Below are 17,347 nucleotides of genomic sequence, written 5' to 3' on the forward strand. Positions count from 1 at the left end.
TTTCTTATCCAACAGTTAATCTGAAACACCTTCATCCATTCTGAGTCCATGTATCACACAGGAAGATCTTTGGAGGCGCAATGCATTCAAACAACATTTCTTATGTTGACATGATTATTGGTTGGTCTCTATAAATTATCCGTAGGTGTGTGCAGGTGTATGTATTCATGGCTGGATGGATGGACAGACGGAAAGGTGAATAGTTTTAAAGCTACATAGTTATATTATTTATCATATGTAAGACTTATATGCCAGTATATAACCCCAGACCCTCTGGTGTCCCTCCCCCAAATTGTATTTAACCGCAGACAGTCCCACAGATAGCGTCGCAGGGAGGAGAGAAAGGAGGTCTGTGATTGGTCAAATCTACATCGGCTCTACACTATGCGTATTTCCTGTTTGGTACATTACCAGCGTGTTTTGTTTGTATGACCACCATTGAGGAAAACGACTCGTGAAGAGGGAACAGCCAGAAGAGCGAGGTGCGCAAGAATGCTGGGACTCTTTTTCGCCCTCATGTCCCTCCATTGTCGCACAAACTTGCCCCTTGCATTTTTCCACTTCCTCCTCCCTAGGCTGAATCTGGACCCACAGCTAGTTTGTGATCGCCCTTCTTGTGTTGTGGCATGGAATAACACAGCGCAGACCACACTTCAAAATTAGGTATAAATCAAAGATATTTGCGTCATACGTGTGACGAGTTCACTGCGGGAGTATACGCAGCCCTTTATTCTGGTTGCATACAATGTGTTTTGGTGAAATGAAGGTGTCCTGCTGGTAGAATTTGTCATTTTTGTCTTTAAAGCATTGTTTTTGCTCATTTTGTTAGTAGATATACCCGTTCTGTGTATGTTCCTCCAGGCTGTTGGTTTTCCACAAGGTGTCACAGCACGGTCAGTACTTTTTTTAGCAGTATTGTCAATCACCACCATCTGGTTTTTAAGTAGTTCTGCTGTACTGCCAGTAGATGGTGCCACATCTTTTTATGTCACTCATCAAGCCCTGTGCTGAGGTGCTATTTAGGCTCAATAAAGGACAATAAAAATATTATTCGGATTGCTGTTTATAGTATTTTTTTCAGTATCTTTACTTTTTGGTAGAGGCATATAACATGACTATTTACCTTTAAAAGAAAAACTAAACTTCTGTGGAATTGAATAAATTAATTTCTTGTATGGTTTGTTAATATATAAAAAAAATGAAAAGAAAAAAAAACATTTACAATGTGATGACTACAAAAATACATTAACAATGTTACAGGAAATTAAGGAGTTAACTGTTAGGTCATTCTGTTGGGAATTCTAAATTAGTTATATTATGAAGAAAAAAGGGAAACTGAATTATCTGCATTTGTTATTAGTCAATTTTGAAGAAAATCCTTAGCAATAAACAACTTTTAGCAAATTTTGAACTAATTGTCAAAGTTTTCAAGAGTTAGTTTGAACCCAAAAGATGCAGACCACTAGTTTGGGCTCTTTCTGACTAGTTAGGATCAGCCTCCAAGACCAAAAGATCTGGATTTGAATTAAAAGAAGCTGGCAAGAGAGTAATATACAGCAGATAACATATCTACAGCTGATACTTTAGCCCAATCTCGCTTCACATACCTTAAACTATCCCCTTAAACAGCTGCTATTCAGTGTAATCAAAGCAGAGTGTGCCTTTGAAAAGTAGGAGATTTATCAAAGTTTTTTAATAAATAGTTTTTCACTAGAGATGCTAAAACATGTAACAGTATAAAACAATGTCCACCTAGTTTAGAACACGATATGCAGGAAAATAAAGCATAGTAAAATGAAATGAATGTGGGTGCCTTTAAGAAAAGCTTTACAGAATTTATAGCAGTTTTACCAATGCAGACAGTTTTTCTGTCCAACTCAGATACAGAGTATAATTGAATGTTTGCATATATGATTTATGTATCCACCCAGCAATCATAAAGTTTATAAAAATCAATATCGTCCCCTAAAAGCCAACTAGAAAATATTAGAAAGACATTCCTAATATTTCTGTAAAGTTTGGTTTTTGTTTGCGAGCAGACCTTATTAAAAAGACTTCACATTGAATTTAGATTACATTTAACAGACAGCAGTTAAGGTGTACAGGAGGCACTCTAGGAATCCATGGCAGACAAAATGGGATTAATTCTTTTAAACAGTATGTGAAGTTTTTAAACTCCTGTTCCCCCGGTCTGTTCTGCCTCTTGATGCATTATCCATCTCAATACCTTCTTCCTCATTCTCCAGTTCCAGCTGGTCGTCTTTCTTCTTGATGTAACGCTCGTAAAGCACCATGACGACACCCATCAACCACGCCGACACAGTCCCGGCGGCGAAGATCACAAAGCCAATGACGACGAAAAAAAGGTAGTCCAAAGAGTCCAGCGACTGGTGACATAACGTCCGCAGCTGAATGCCCACCTCACTCAGACGGCGACCTTGCATGTCAGCAGGTGATCCACATACCGTCTGGCCCTCATCTGTCAAACAGAGACACAAACAGAAAAGGAGTGATGATGATCAATCTTAGGAAAATGCAATCCAACCAACTCAGGTGATAAAAAGCCTGGAAAACAGTCAACAACATGGCAACACTTTTTTTTTCCCCAGTCCACTCCTTCAAATGGCACGCAAAAGCATGTAATCTGCCCTGAAATTATACCATTTGAAGGCAACAGATATTCATTTATAACAATCTGTGGGTAGAGCACCCAAAGATTTTATGGGAGTACAAGTAGAAAGTAGCACTCCAAGGAAATACTCAATTAAGATTAAAAATATATTTGGTCAAATGGCTAAGTTGTTGAGTAATTGTGGATTCAAAATCAGGGGCGGTGCTAAAGGGGTGCTAAAGGGGTGGCCATGGCAGTGTCCTCCTACGGCCATCCCAATCTGGTGATATGATCCATGATATTTCAGTTGTTACTATATTAACGTTAAACTGACAACAAAATTACAGTAATAATTCAAAATGCTAAGATAGAAATAAAAGAAGACATAATGAAAATCCATGCTGTTTTCAGAACTAGGTATTATGCTTTATGTGGAAAAGGAGAAAATTCAGTGTTATTGCAAAAAGTATTCTATAAAATCAGTGAATAACAAACACTTCTCACCCATTCACCCTACCTATTATGCAAAACCATAACCAATTTAAACAACATACATGTATGAATATGTTTGTAGATTTAGTAGTGAAGCCTTTATGAAAATCTGGTCTTGCTTCATTGATTTATTTAGTAAATCAATGAAAAGTTTTTTCATGGGTTTTTAGTTGTGACTCACTAAAAGTCAGATTAAATCTGGCTTTATTCAATATAGCATATGTCCCTTTTTTTATTTGACTACTTATACACTTTTCTGTAATTGCAACAATGCCACTGATCAGATATATTTTTGCCTGGTAATGCTTTGATACACTCAAACCTTCAGTAGATAATGTTTATAATTTATAAATAAAAAAAACACATCCACAGTACATCGAGACTGGTGCAGAATAAAAGTATTAATTTACTAAAATTGCAAGATAATGTTTATAATTTATAAATAAAAAAAAACACATCCACAGTACATTGAGACTGGTGCAGAATAAAAGTATTAATTTACTAAAATTGCATTTACTAATTCTTCTGTTAGTCTATAAGTCACGGAATGGATCAGCACCTCAACACATAACTGATTTGTTGTCAGTGTATCAACCTCCCACATCACTCAGGTCATAAAAAAATATTTTTATGTTAATAAATGTTTTCTCTGTGCTGAAGAAGAAGATAATTCTGCCCGGGCATGTCATTTCCTTTAAGGGGATGTCAGAAGAAGAGGCTGGGGTTGGTAGAAAATATAATACTTGATTAACATTGTATTTGCATGAAAACTAACCTTTTAAAGAGAGGGTGAGCATAAAACAGGAGACCTGAGGTAAATTAGATATGACCACAAAGGACTCAACCTGGTAGGAGAAAAATATAATTCAGTCCAGATGAAAGTTCAGCTTATCTGTCATTGAAGATGACACCAGGAACCAGGAGAAGAAGGAAAAAAAAAGATTTTTAAAAAGTTTTTTTTCATTTCAATTATGAAATATTATCTTGTAATTATGACATCTTATCTCGTAAATTATGAGATAAGCTTTCTGATTTTTTATGTTTTTGGGTGATTGCAATACGCTTTATTTCAAGTAGCAACCGGGCGGTCCAAAACCAGTTAGACAAATTTCATAAATGTCATTCACGACCAGGTAAAGGCCAAAACACACCGTTTACATCCTTTAATGTTTCTGTCATACGGGCTGTGTAGCGGGTTCCTTAAGGACCACTGGACCGGTGAGATCAAGTATTCACAGGACAGTATGTAATATAAATTCCCTAAGCATGAACAAATAAACGTAAAATCTGCTATTTCTGCTCTTACAAGCTCAAAGAAGATCACTGTTTTTTTTAAGTCTGTCTACCTGCTTTACATGCCCTATAAGTCAGAGGCTTGTTTTTGTATTTTCCTCAAAGTTTGAGAGACTCATGCAATTCCCCTCAAATTTCTGCAGAGTTACAAGCAGCTAACCAGGACCCAACCTATTTTAATTGTTATCAGCATCATGCAATACGATGCCATTTTCTATTGCAAAGCATGCAAAAAGGGGTCCACTCTGTTTAAAACAAGTAGTAAACAATTTCTTCTCCCCCTGGATTTTTTATATGTGTATATATAAGGAGCTTCACTGTACACATAGTTTGCTGAATTGGTTCTGCTCTTAATTTGTTGCCTAGGATATTTTATACTGAAACAGTTATGCTGAATAAATGAATTTGTCCACATTGAATAAAACTAGTTGTTTGAGCAAATTTCCATTTAAAAGTCATGTTGTTGTTAGCGTGGCCAATGGTTTTATCATCACAACAATCAAAACAACTCTGTGCTCTAGACACAGAAAAACAAACATTAATTAGCATATAAATCTAAAATAATCTTTGAGTGAGAAAACACCTGCAAACTGTGTTCAAATTATCCACAAAAAAGTGCAGTTATCTTCACAAGCATTAAAATTCTGCCTTCTTTATCAGAACACAGCAGAGCTTTAGGGGCTTTCTGTGTTCTCGAGTCTTAAGTTAATGCGGCACAAAATTCTCACCAAAAAAAAAAATGAATTATGCAAACTCCTTTTCCCCACACAGGATTACAGAGTGACTTGGGGTTTTTGTGTCTGCCTGAGAACGCTGATAACAATGTTTCTCATCACCAGGTATTAGCTGGACCCCAACTAAGACCCGGAGAAATTCACAAATCCGGACTAAACTTAACTTTTTCCTTTTTTCACATAAACTGGATAAAAATACATTAAATCCAAAGGTGTCTCAGACCAAATGAAATACACATCATGATAGATATGATGGTTTATACCAGCTAATCGAAAAGCCGTTTATTAATGACTTTGTTGTAGAAGAATCAAAAACCAAAACATGTCTCAGTGCTGCCTATTTCCACTGCTGGTATTTGGCTTTTTTATATATTTCCAAGGCTTTTGTTGTTATAGATCAAAAGCTATGAAATTCTCCACAGTGGGAGCAGTCTCCTAGAGCCTAATTTTTTGTACCCACACCTTCAAGTTACACAGTTTCATGTATGGGAAAAGAAGATGTTTGGGACTTAAATGAAGATCTGCTGCTTTAAGCCTTTGGATGCAAAAAAAATCCCCAAAACTTTCGGGATAATTTAAAACAGACTGCAACTAATTATTTGAATTTTGTACAAAGCAGCCTACATAAGCAGCTTATTACTATTCTTTAATTAAAAGACTACTAATTTTACTTCCTTTTTCTATTTCTGCTTGTAAACCAGGAATACTTTGCTTCAACCTGTTATTAAGCTTCTTTCATTATTCTCACACTGGTACGTTACCTTTAGTCAAAAAATCCTAACTATGTTATAATGGTATTAGTTTGCACACAAACTGGTATTTTGCTAGATTCATGCATCTCTGTGTAACCCTATGGAGTTCTGCTACCTGAGGAGCATCCCCTCCATGTCCTTTGAGAACAAGCAGTTGAAGATTAATAAGGCTCCCATCAATCCTTATGTGTACCCATATGCAGCAGAATAATGACCCAAACCATCAACAAAAACTTAAAAGTTAGACTTGAAAAACTTAATTACATAGACGGGAAATGCTAAACAGTATCAGAGAGGATCTAGATGAATATTTAGCATAGCACAGATCTAGATAAGCTGCATTCCAGTTTCACTCAGAAGTAAGAATATCTACAGAAGTGTATTGCATTCACCAAAGAAAAAAAAATCTGACAGCTTGTCTCATAATTACGAGATACCAATCTTGTAATTATGAGATCCTGATCTCAGTATTATGAGATCTTGTCTCATAATTACAAGATAGGATGTCATAATTATGAGATAACATGTCATATTTAGGAGATCAGGACGGACAGTCATTGCTGAGCTACGCAACATGAAACATGATTGTCGGATTTAAAATGCTTTTATTTCCTTTTAGGTATGCAACGATGGGAAATACAGAGTTTACTCAATGTGGATGGAATTAGTTTTAGTATGTCAGCATTGTGCAGTAAGTCCTTAGAACTGTTTAGGGGGAAAAGCTCACTCTGACTTGCTGGAAATCACAATGTTCTTGCAGAAGCATTTAAACCAGCACAGGATGCTTTTATGGTTATAAATGAATGCATCTGAAATCTATTCCAGCTGGTTTGGAGGTGTCCCTAGGAACTGTCCACCGGTACCTTCTCAAAATCCTAGATCCGCAAAGAGTACAGCTGACGCTTCAGAATCGTTTAAAACAACCAGGTCACAACTTTATGTGGCATGTCGATTCATATGAAAAACTAAAACCATAAGGAATCTGTATTAATGGAGCTGTTGACGGATTTTTGCGTACAGTATTATGGCATGCTTACTCCACAAGTAGTAATCCCAGGGTTATAGCTGGGTACTTTATTGATGAAGTGAAAAACAGGAGCGGAATCGTCGCGTATCATCAGACCTCAGTACAGAGAACTGTTCAGTAAGTAATCATGAAGACCAGTTTTCTGAGAGATGCTTCATTACTGCCTCAAGTAATCATAACCAAATTTAAAGACAACATCTCATAATCATAAGATCTTTTCTCATAATTACAACATAAGATCTCATAATTACGATATCAGTATCTCATAATTATGAAATATTATCTCGTAAATTATGAGAAAAGATCTCATAAGTATGAAATAATATCTTACCATAATTAGATATTGATCTCCTAATTATAAGATAAGCTGTCTGATATTTTTTTTGCATTGGTGAATGCAATACGCTTCCATAAATATACAACCACTGAGTTGGACATTTTTAACTGTAAGGCTCCTGCATATCAGAAATAAGAGTTGAAAAAGTGAAGAGAACCAAATGCAAATTCAGGATTCAAGATGGACGCTACTTGCATCAACAGTAAGTAAGGAAAACTACTTACTAATACTTTGGTTTTAACGGTTATCTCTATTTAGATAACATTTAATCTGTCCTACATGGCACGGTTTGTATGAAAAAAAAATTGCAGATGAAATTCAGCGTCTTTCTCATGATTTTCTTTTCATTTTGATGTGATTATAGTTAATATTATCCCCACTTGTTGGTGCATTTGATGTATTACGTTGTTCCTCAACATAATTCCAAGTGAACCCAAAGTAAAAATATATATACCTATAAAAGATATCTGCAATGGTGTAGCTGAATAAACATTTAATTTTGCACTTTGAATTAAAACATGAGTTTAAACCGACTCAAGTCTAATAAGCTCTGGAATACACTTTACCCTCACCAAAATGACCTGAAAGCTAGACCTCAAAATAGATATTTTCAAATGTAACAAATTTATAGTCTAAATCTAAATCTGTCATTATCTGCAGAGGAGTTTCTGTATGATTCATGTTAAAATAAATCAAAGGATTCTCTGATCTTCTCCGAGGCAGCTGCTGCTCTCTATCCGTACTGTATACTGTTAAGAGTTCAGCCTTTTTCCATCCCGATGCACATGTCTATGCTCTCTGCATATCATGTATACAAGCAGTAGTGCACTGTGAGCGACACAGTTTCATCTTTCTTCACAAACTTGGCAAATGTGTCCATTAACTCTACACCTGGCTCATTGAAAGGACGGAAACCCTTATGGTCTTTAGCACCTTACCCCCCAAAGGGGACTGGTATCAAAGAAGCGGGCTTTCCTTCTCTCCTTCCCTATTCACACTCTGCTCTATTTCCAGACTCTGTCCTTATATAACAACTGACAGAGTGCTAATGTAGCCAGGAAGGCGAGACAGAGGAGAATCTGTTGGTTCATTTCCTGAGGCTTTTTTTCTTTCTCTCTCTCTATCTTTCCCTCTGTTTCCTGATGGGTTGTTGTTGCTGATTTCCTACAATAAGAAGAAAACCATCGTTCTAAACTAGGTGAGATCGAAACACCAGATAAGAGGACTTCTGAGATGCTTTGAAGCTCATAAAATCAACCAGAGAAAGTCTTCTTAACATGAAACTGAATCCATAAATCAGACTCAGCACATGCCTGGGTTTCTAACTCAGTGTGAGTGGTGGTTTAAGGGCAGCTAGAAGTTTGTGTCTGTTTCTCTCTTCTTAAAAAAAAAGATGGACAGATTGTGCATGCAGGGCCAAAGGATGTGCATGTCTGAATGTCTGGCTTCTCCTTTCCCTGGCAGCTGTCACTGGAAGAGGCCACAAACCAAATTAGGCGAGACAAAAGGGTGACGAGCAGCAGGCAAAATAGGACATCTCAAGCCCAAGTCAACACCGCGGTGAACTATATGAAGAAGGAAGAGAAGGGGAAGCCGTTCAGTGAGCGTGGCAATCACATTAGAGCCATGGTGACAGAATTATGACCGGCTCCCTGCTCACTAAGACCCACTAAATATAGCAGCTGCCCTTTTACATTGTAGCGCATCCACACCAAACCAAAAGCCTCACAACTCAAAGGAAGAAAGTTAAAATATCTAAAACATTTTTCAAGCTGGCAGTCATATAACAAGGGGATCAATATTTGATGGGGAGCTCATGACTCATTAATCATACCTGCAGCATTGCATCACGAAAGCTAAAAGAAATATGCATCGATTTGTCATTTCTGGATAGTTACCATCTTGTGTTCTTTAAAAACAAACTGCTGCAGGCTAAGTTGGACAAATGTGAGTCTCCAAAAAAGAAATGTGTGACTTGAATCCCTTCTATGATCTGTTTTCGCCCTCTGTGATTTGAACATCTCTCAGTGGCCTGGGCTCTGTGTGCTCTGATCTGGCACCTTTGAGTCATCAGAGCAAAGGATGAAAGAAAGGTTCCCATTTTACTGTTTATAGGAAAGCTCTTGTGTTTGAAAGAAGGATGTGCATTACTACATACAAGGTTTTCAGACACTATGATGACACAAAGTCATGGTAAAAAGTTCAAATAAACTATTACACTTGTTTATTACTTATTTAAAATGCATTAAATCCCAGTTTTACCTAAAGTATGTCTAAAGGTTCAATTAAAACCCAGCAATCCTGGCCAATTTGTCAAAGGCTCACCTGTTTTCTTGCTTTTTATTTCAGAGTGGATCATCTAAATAAATGGTCCTCCTGATTGTCAATCATTCTGGTGATATGTTTATTTAAGGCTGTCCTACATGCTCGTCCCAAGTTAGCTATCTTTTTCTGCTCATGCACACTTTCAGCCGTATATCTGTGGTGAGCTACGGTCTCAGAAAGTCATTGAAGCTCACCTTTCTCGCAGCGGTTCTTTGAAAATGGCCAAGGGTCATAAGAGAAAAAGTGTCCAAGAATGTATGAGAAGAAAAGAAAGGCCTCGGAAGAGGCAGACATATCCCAGAATGCTTTGCACAGTGAGCTCTCCTCGCAAATGTCGCCACAGGCTGTCGCCACCTGACAGCAGCGACTAATAACAAAGATGGCACAGGCACCGCGAAGTGAAGGAGGAGTTATGTGACCAACGGGGAGCAGAAAGCAGTCATCATCTGTCTGAACGGTAAGATAACAGAGTTCACTATAAAGTTTAGTATATAGTCCCCGCTCTATATACTAATTGAGGGATTTAGGGGTTAGAGCGGACGTTCGGACACAGTAAGCTTTTATGAGCTATGAGAACAGCAACTTTATAACAGAGCGTGGACGAGGAGAAATGGGCTCAGGCATGCTCTCCCATCACCCTTTTTCTTAATGTGGAGAGGGCGGGTCTTTTAAAAAATTCGCGAAAATTCTCCGCAATACCTTTAAAAGGGAGACACCATGATGCAGCTGGTTGTAGTGAAAATGGTGGTATGGTCCGGATCAATGTGGTTGTAATAAGTGGTCTATCCCAGCACTGACCCAGATGCCTTCTAGAGGGAAGGACCACTCACTACACCCTAAGGAACATTGGTCTGGACCAGACCACCTTTTCTGCTACATCCACTACCACATTTTTTATCAGTAGCTGAAAGGTGACACACTGACAGCCTTTTATCTAAATCTGAAAACATGTTGTCATGGGGAAGGGAATTTAAAATAAGCAAAACCATCCATAGATCAGTCTACCTTCTACTATGTGTTTCAATGGATGACTATCCATAGTCCACTGAGAGGCAAGAGAAACAAAACAAAAAAAATTGAAAAAGAATTTAAAAACCCAGGAGAAAACAGAAGTCTATCTTGGCGTAGCTTCTACAAGGTAGAGAAAATTTATGAAGAAGTGGAGCTCTATTCAGAAAGAGTAGGATGTCCCTCAGCAGCTTCTGTAGCAGGTCTATTGACAGCGAAGGGCCAGTCTGTCATTTGTAATTCATTAATGCACCACTAGACGGAAATAAATATTACAGACTGTCCCTTTAAGGTTTTTGGTGTCTCACAAAAGTATTCACATCCATTGATCTTCATTGCAAACATATGCATTACAATACTTTCTCAAAGTCCTTGAGTCCTTGTTTTTGCATCATTATATGCACAGCTCTCTCATGGTCTAGAAACTTTTATTCTTGTGATAGTTTCCGTATCACTATACTTCTAATCTGAGAGGGGTTTGTGATGCTATAACTGCAAAACAAAACCAATGGACTCATTGTAATCATTATAATCCTGGTGTGGCTGCAAGTCTGTTGACATTGTTCCAGGAGTTTGAAATGTTGTTTATGTGCAATATTTAACCCTAATCTGGCTTGAAACGTTTTGAGGAGGTATTGCAAGTATTGCATGTTAAGAATCTGCACTTCTTAACATGCAATACTTGTTAAGCCTTCAGGCTTCTATGGTTGCTAATATAAAACATGCCTAATTAAGTACAGATTATAAAAACGAAAGAGTGTACTAGATGTTTTCTATTAGTTAGCAGTAAAGCTATTCTACATCTGGGCTCACATTTCTAGCAGGTCTTCTTTAGATTTATAATTCTTATTTTGTCATATGTCTAAACCAAAACCAAAATAACGAGCACTTGAAATTTGCTGCGACTATGAAAAACAACAGCAGTCCCTCTGGAGGCTATTTGTCCACGTCTTTACTTGTGTGAAACATTAGAGACGGTAGAGTTGCAGATGTTGTTGCGTGATGTGAGGCGAAAGAAATTCTGCGACGTGCTTTCTGCATGTGCATGACAAGAGTGGTTATTTTCATGTGAGGTTACAGCACAGTCCTTTTTAAAGAAACATTGCCCATTTGTGGTGGTTTAATTTTAGAAAACTGTGGAATTTACTATTTTTACCCACCAAATCCGCTTCAAGCTGACATTCGCAAATGAAGCCAGATTTTTAATTGAAAAGTTAGAAAAAATTTTGATAAAAGCAGACCTATAGGGTTTTATTTTGTCCAAAATGTAGGCTAGCAGCATATTTTGTCTCTTTTTGGTTACAAATACCTTCATTTATAAAAAAAAAAAATTGTATTAATACATATTACAGAGAAATCACTGGAATCCTTTCAGTTTTCATATTTCATTTTGTGTTTTTAATCAACTTCATATCTCCAGTCAAAAAAAATAAAAGATGCAAAGAGAATTTAGTGGCATTAGGTTGTACCTTCATTTATAAAAATATTTCATTTATAAAAATATTTTATGAATACATATTCTGGAGAAATCACTAGATTCCTTTTTGTTTTCATATTTAATTTTCTGCTTTTTAATCAACCTCATATTTTCAGACACAAAAAAAAATGAAAGATGAAATCTTTTTCTAAGAGCTTAAAAATTGTTTTATCACTATTTCCCAGGTATTTTAATTTATTCTTTTGTTTTTTTTGTGGCCTTTTTCATTACTAATGGTTTTTTTTTTTGTTTTTTTTGTGGCCTTTTTCATTACTAATGGAAATTCTAGTAGTCCTTTACGTCTTATCAATGCTTTCATCAAAGTAGACTTTCACATATCTTGATTTTTTTGTCCAAAGTTGTTAAAGCTAATTTGATTCTTGACCAGTTGCATTAAAACTCAATTTTAGAGCCTCTCAAAATCTGTAAAATTTGGATGTTTTACAGTTAATTTTGAAATTCTACATCAGAACTTGATGACTTCTGGTAAGATGCATCTAGGGGGTGCTCTACTTTTACTATGAAGTAAAATTAGTAACTGGAAACAATTGAAACTTTGGTAAAATAAATGGCCATTCTGAAGTAAAGTGCACAAATTAAGCATGTAAAACACTAACTAAATAAAAAAACATTAAAATCATTTTACGCCAGAGGTGTCACAAAACCAAATAATACTTGCCTACCTTAGACATTTTGGCTATCTATAATTTACAGGAGTAATAGTTTTTTAGACAAATCTTTATTTTGTTTTCTTAAATTTTTTTTTAGCAATTATCTCTACTTTCTACTTCTTACATTGTAAAAATAGACTTGTTGGTTTTGTTTCATTTAAAGGTATTGTGAAGAATTTTGTCAAACCTTTTAAAAGACCCGCCCTCTCCACTTAAAAAAAATGCACATGTACAACCCTGTACCCGCTCCCAAGAGGGAACGCCTATTAAACGTGTGCGAGAGCGTGCACAAGCCCATTTCTCCTCGTGCACGCTCAGTTTAAAAGTTGCTGTTCTCATAGCTCATACATGCTTACTGTCTGTGAACGTTGCCATAACCCCTAAATCCCTCAGTTACTATATAGAGTGAGGGCTATATACTGAACTTTATAGTGAACTCAGTTAACTTACCGTTCTGACAGGTTTTTGCTCCCCCCTGTCAGCCACGTGACTCCTCCTACTCCCCCACGCTGTGCCTGCGCCATCTTTGTTATTAGTCGCCGCTGTCGGGTAGCGACAGCCTACAGTATGGCGACAGCGGGCTGCTGTGACAGCAAATCTCATAATGCTTTGCGAGGAGAGCGCAAAGCATTCTGGGATATATCTCGTCTGGGCCTTTCTTTTCTTCTCATACACTTCTTGGACACTTTTTCTCCATTTTCAAAAAACAACTGTGAGAAAGGTGAGCTTCAATGACCGTCTGAAACTTAAACTTAAAGTCCAAGCCAGCATTACTGTGTTCCATAGTGTATGTGTGACCAATAAAAAGCCAGTGGAGGCTGGTTTTGTCACGGTATTGGTTCTGTTAGGTTTTACTTTGCTCCATGTTTTCTAGTTTTATTTGTTTAAGTCCTATTTTGTTGTATTTTCTGGATATATTTGAGATCTAAGGTTTTTATTTGTTGCCCTCTTGTGTTGGTCTTCTTTTCTCTAGCTCCTTCCTGTCATGGTCTTGGTTCTGTTGTTCTTTACTTTGCTCCTTGTTTTCTAGCTTAATTGGTTTAATTCCAGTTTTGTTGTAATTTTTAGATTTATGTTAGTTCTCATGTTTTTCTGTTGCTCTCTTGTGTGTGTGTGTGTGTGTGTGTGTGTGTGTGTGTTTTTCCCCTTGGCTCCCTCGTTGTCTCCTCTCACACCTGCTCCTTGTCAGCTCGTTAGCCCTGCCTTTGTCTCAGTCAGCTATTTATACTCTCCCTCATTCAGTCACTCCTTGTTGGTTCCTTGTCATTGCTGTTCCCCCATGCTGTTGTCTGCCTACCTCGTCTCTCCCTGGCTCCTCGTGTTTGGTTTCCCCAGATGTCTCCATAGTTCTGGTTTGTTTTACATTATTAGTTGTTGTTTTTTTTTGGATTCCTGCCTATGTTAAACTGTTTCCTTTGATTTAAAACTACAATAAACCACCTCAGCCTCTTTGCCTCTGCATTTGGGTGCTCCAAACCACAACCAAACCCTGACACTTCCCTGTCTGCTCTGTTCACACCTGCTCCCAATCTGCTCATTAGTACTCTATTTGTTCAGTCTCCCATAAATACACTCCTTGTGCAGTTCCTCAGTGCTGGTTCCTCCTCTAACTTTGTCTTACTCCACCTTACCTCGTCTTACCCTGGCTCCTCGTGATTGTTTTCCCCTGATGTCTCCATGGTTTGTTTACATTTTTTTAATTTGGATTGTTGGATTCCTGCCTCTGTTACCTGTATTTATTCATTAAAAAGTTGCAACTAATCCCTGCCTCTCAGCCTCTGCATTTGGGTCCACTAACCATAACCAAATCATGATAGGTTTGACTTCAGACCAGTCCATTATGTAACCGGACATCCACATTAGCTGTAACTGGAGCAATGAAGCTCTTCAGCTTGGTAATTACTGATGACTGCATTACTATACATGACACCAGGATAAAGTAAAGTGACAGGACCTTGGAACTTGAAGGTCTCCAGGTGGACCCAGAGGCAGAGGTCCTCGTTGTCGCACTGGCAGCTCCACGGGTTCCCGCTGAGTCCTACGGAGCGCAGAGTGGGCAGCGCGATCAGAGAGGTGATGTTGAGCGCAGTCAGGTTGTTTCGGCTCACGTCGAGCACCTGCAGGGCCTCGTTCTCCAGAAAGGCGTCCGGGTGGATGTCGGAGAGCCCGGGGTTGTCCGTCATCCTCAGCATCACCAGGCTCGCCAAGGGGCCGAACGTCCTGTCCTCAATCCGGTGCAAGGTGTTGAAGGAGAGGTCCAGGTAGGCCAGTTTGCGCAGGTTCCCAAAGGTGGACTCCGATATCTCCGTCAGCGTGTTGTTGCTGCAGTCCAGGTAAACCAGGTCGGAGAGGTAATTGAGCGCCAGAGGCGGCAGCTCCGAGATGCGGTTGTTGGAGATGATGAGCTGCCGCGTCGCCAGCGGCAGGTTGACCGGGAAGGTGGTCAGGTGCTGCCCGGCGCACTGAACCACAAACTGGTCATCACAGACGCACCTGTCCGGGCAGCCGGCGGTGATGATCGGGGATGCCAGGACCCCGGCGCCACAGAGGAGGAGGAAGCACACTACGAGCCGCAAGGGGTGCGCGCTTGTTGGCTGCGGGGCAAGAAGCATGACACCGCAGAGGGCTTCATCAACCCCGTCTGGACAGAGACACACACAGTCACATCCCTCATTGATGTACCGGAGCCGAGTTGTTTGTTCCAGAAACGATTCCCACCGAGGTCGGATCCAGATGTCTGTCCGTGGCACGCTCCTCCTGCGCGCAGAGCCTCACTTCATCCTGCCTGCCGCTCCGGGATCCAGCGCGCATCCACCAACTTTCACCCCCAGATGCCTTCCTGCTGTCTCGCATCTCACTAATCTGTCCAGCTGTTCGCGCATCGTGGATTCTTACCGCTGCTTCTCATAATGCGCGGCTCAATTGTTCCACTACATGTTTCGCCATCCAGCCGCTGACTGTAACTGAATCCAACTGCGCGGTGGGTATTGGAGAGGAGGGGAGGGGGGGTTCACGCTTTGGAAAGAGCTGGAGCGCGAGTGAGAGGGGGTTTGGGCACCAGAGAGAATGCAAGACCACTCTCACACATGGGGGGGAAGATAATCCATGCACTTTTGGCATTTAGTGACAAAGGTCACCTGGAATGTTTCAGCTGAGGGTCTGCATGACTCACGTGGGTTAAGTAATGCTGGTTTTATGACCATTAGTTTGATTCATGCGCATTGGAGCCATACGAAAAACATAAAACAATAACTGGTGCTCAATGATGAAGCACCTCATGCAATGAGGGGAATCCTGTTTGAAATGCGCCCTGGATTCATTCCTAATGAGAAATACTCGATGCAGTCATGGTGGATGTGCAGTAAAGCCTTTATTTAGCCAAATTACACAGAACTTTAGAAACATTCAGGTACATTTAGGTTCTGCTGAAGAGATAAGGATCAAAAATTATTTCTTATGTTCCTCTTTCAGCAGCAGATATTTCCCAAGACAGATCTGATGTCTTCACTTGTAAATGTAATGTAATGTAAATCCCTTTATTGTCCCACAATGGGGAAATTCACTGTCTGCATTTAACCATCCTCTTGAGGAGCAGCGGGCTGCCATTGTGTGGAAGCAGTGTGCTCTGGAACCCATAGTAGAGTGTGGGGATCAAACTTGCAACCTTCTCAGAGCACAAGCACACTGCTCTAACCACTAAGCCAACACTCCCTTAATATGTCAGTTTAAATTTGAAGTGGACTTAGCTGACGTACCGACTTGTTTGCTAAATGTATAGTGGGGGATGTTCTTTTTCCGGGTGGATCATCAAAATAAGTGGTCCTGCAAATTGTCAATCATTCTGGTGATATGTTTGATTGATTGATGAGCTTTATTGATCTCACAGCGGAGAAATTCACTGGTCACATATTGGCATAGTAAATAACGAAGGTGCAAACAAGGAGGAAAAAGGTGCATTAAGAATAAACAATATATATATACAGTATATCAAGATAAATAAGGATTAAGGTGCAAGTGTACATGTATCACACACAATGAAAAACAAAATAAAAATAAGAAATAAAAAAATACAAGGGAGTAGCACAGAGATTTGAGATGTCATATGTACAATCCGGATGTCTTATATACAGGTGGATTGACTTTTACATTAAAGTGTAGTAGGTAAGGAGCAACAGTGAGGTCGTGGTATGACTATTATATTCACATTTATTGCACAGTCAGTATATTGCACAGAATATTGCACAGTCAATAAATATAAAACTATAATATAGCTGCACAGTGGTTTTTACAGGAGTTATTGTGGTTATACGCAAGTTATTGTGGTTTACGCAAGACTTGTCCCCATTTTCACTTACCGGCGGTGAGTCTGAAGTAGGGGAAAAATTGAAAAACTGTTCTTTGGGAAAGTAAGCTTGTATGACCGATGCAAACAGCAACTTTTAAACAGCATGCACTAGGAGAAATGGGCTCGTGCATGCTCCCCCACCATGTCTTCAAGTCCTAATGGGCACAAAGACATGTTTGTTTGTTTTTCTGTCCGAGTTTTCCAAGCTCTCTGCAAAACTGGTATCATAAATACCAGGAGATGAGTCTGAGTCCTGCAGATTAGTACTAGCAGTA

General features: G+C 39.0%; 1 protein-coding gene across 1 annotated transcript; it reads right to left on the minus strand.

Moving 5' to 3' along the window:
• Window positions 1-1,477: 1,477 nt before the first annotated feature.
• lrrc52 (leucine rich repeat containing 52) lies at window positions 1,478-15,736 on the minus strand. Its single transcript, XM_015372991.1, has 2 exons — window positions 14,682-15,736; window positions 1,478-2,479 (listed from the first exon to the last, which is right to left on the minus strand). Exons 1-2 carry the CDS (start codon window positions 15,337-15,339, stop codon window positions 2,151-2,153), a joined length of 987 nt encoding a protein of 328 aa, XP_015228477.1. The 5' UTR covers window positions 15,340-15,736; the 3' UTR covers window positions 1,478-2,150.
• Between the last annotated feature and the right edge of the window lie 1,611 nt (window positions 15,737-17,347).

Source organism: Cyprinodon variegatus, unplaced genomic scaffold, assembly GCF_000732505.1.
Source record: "Cyprinodon variegatus isolate N-32 unplaced genomic scaffold, C_variegatus-1.0 Scaffold79, whole genome shotgun sequence".
Lineage (NCBI taxonomy): Eukaryota > Metazoa > Chordata > Actinopteri > Cyprinodontiformes > Cyprinodontidae > Cyprinodon > Cyprinodon variegatus.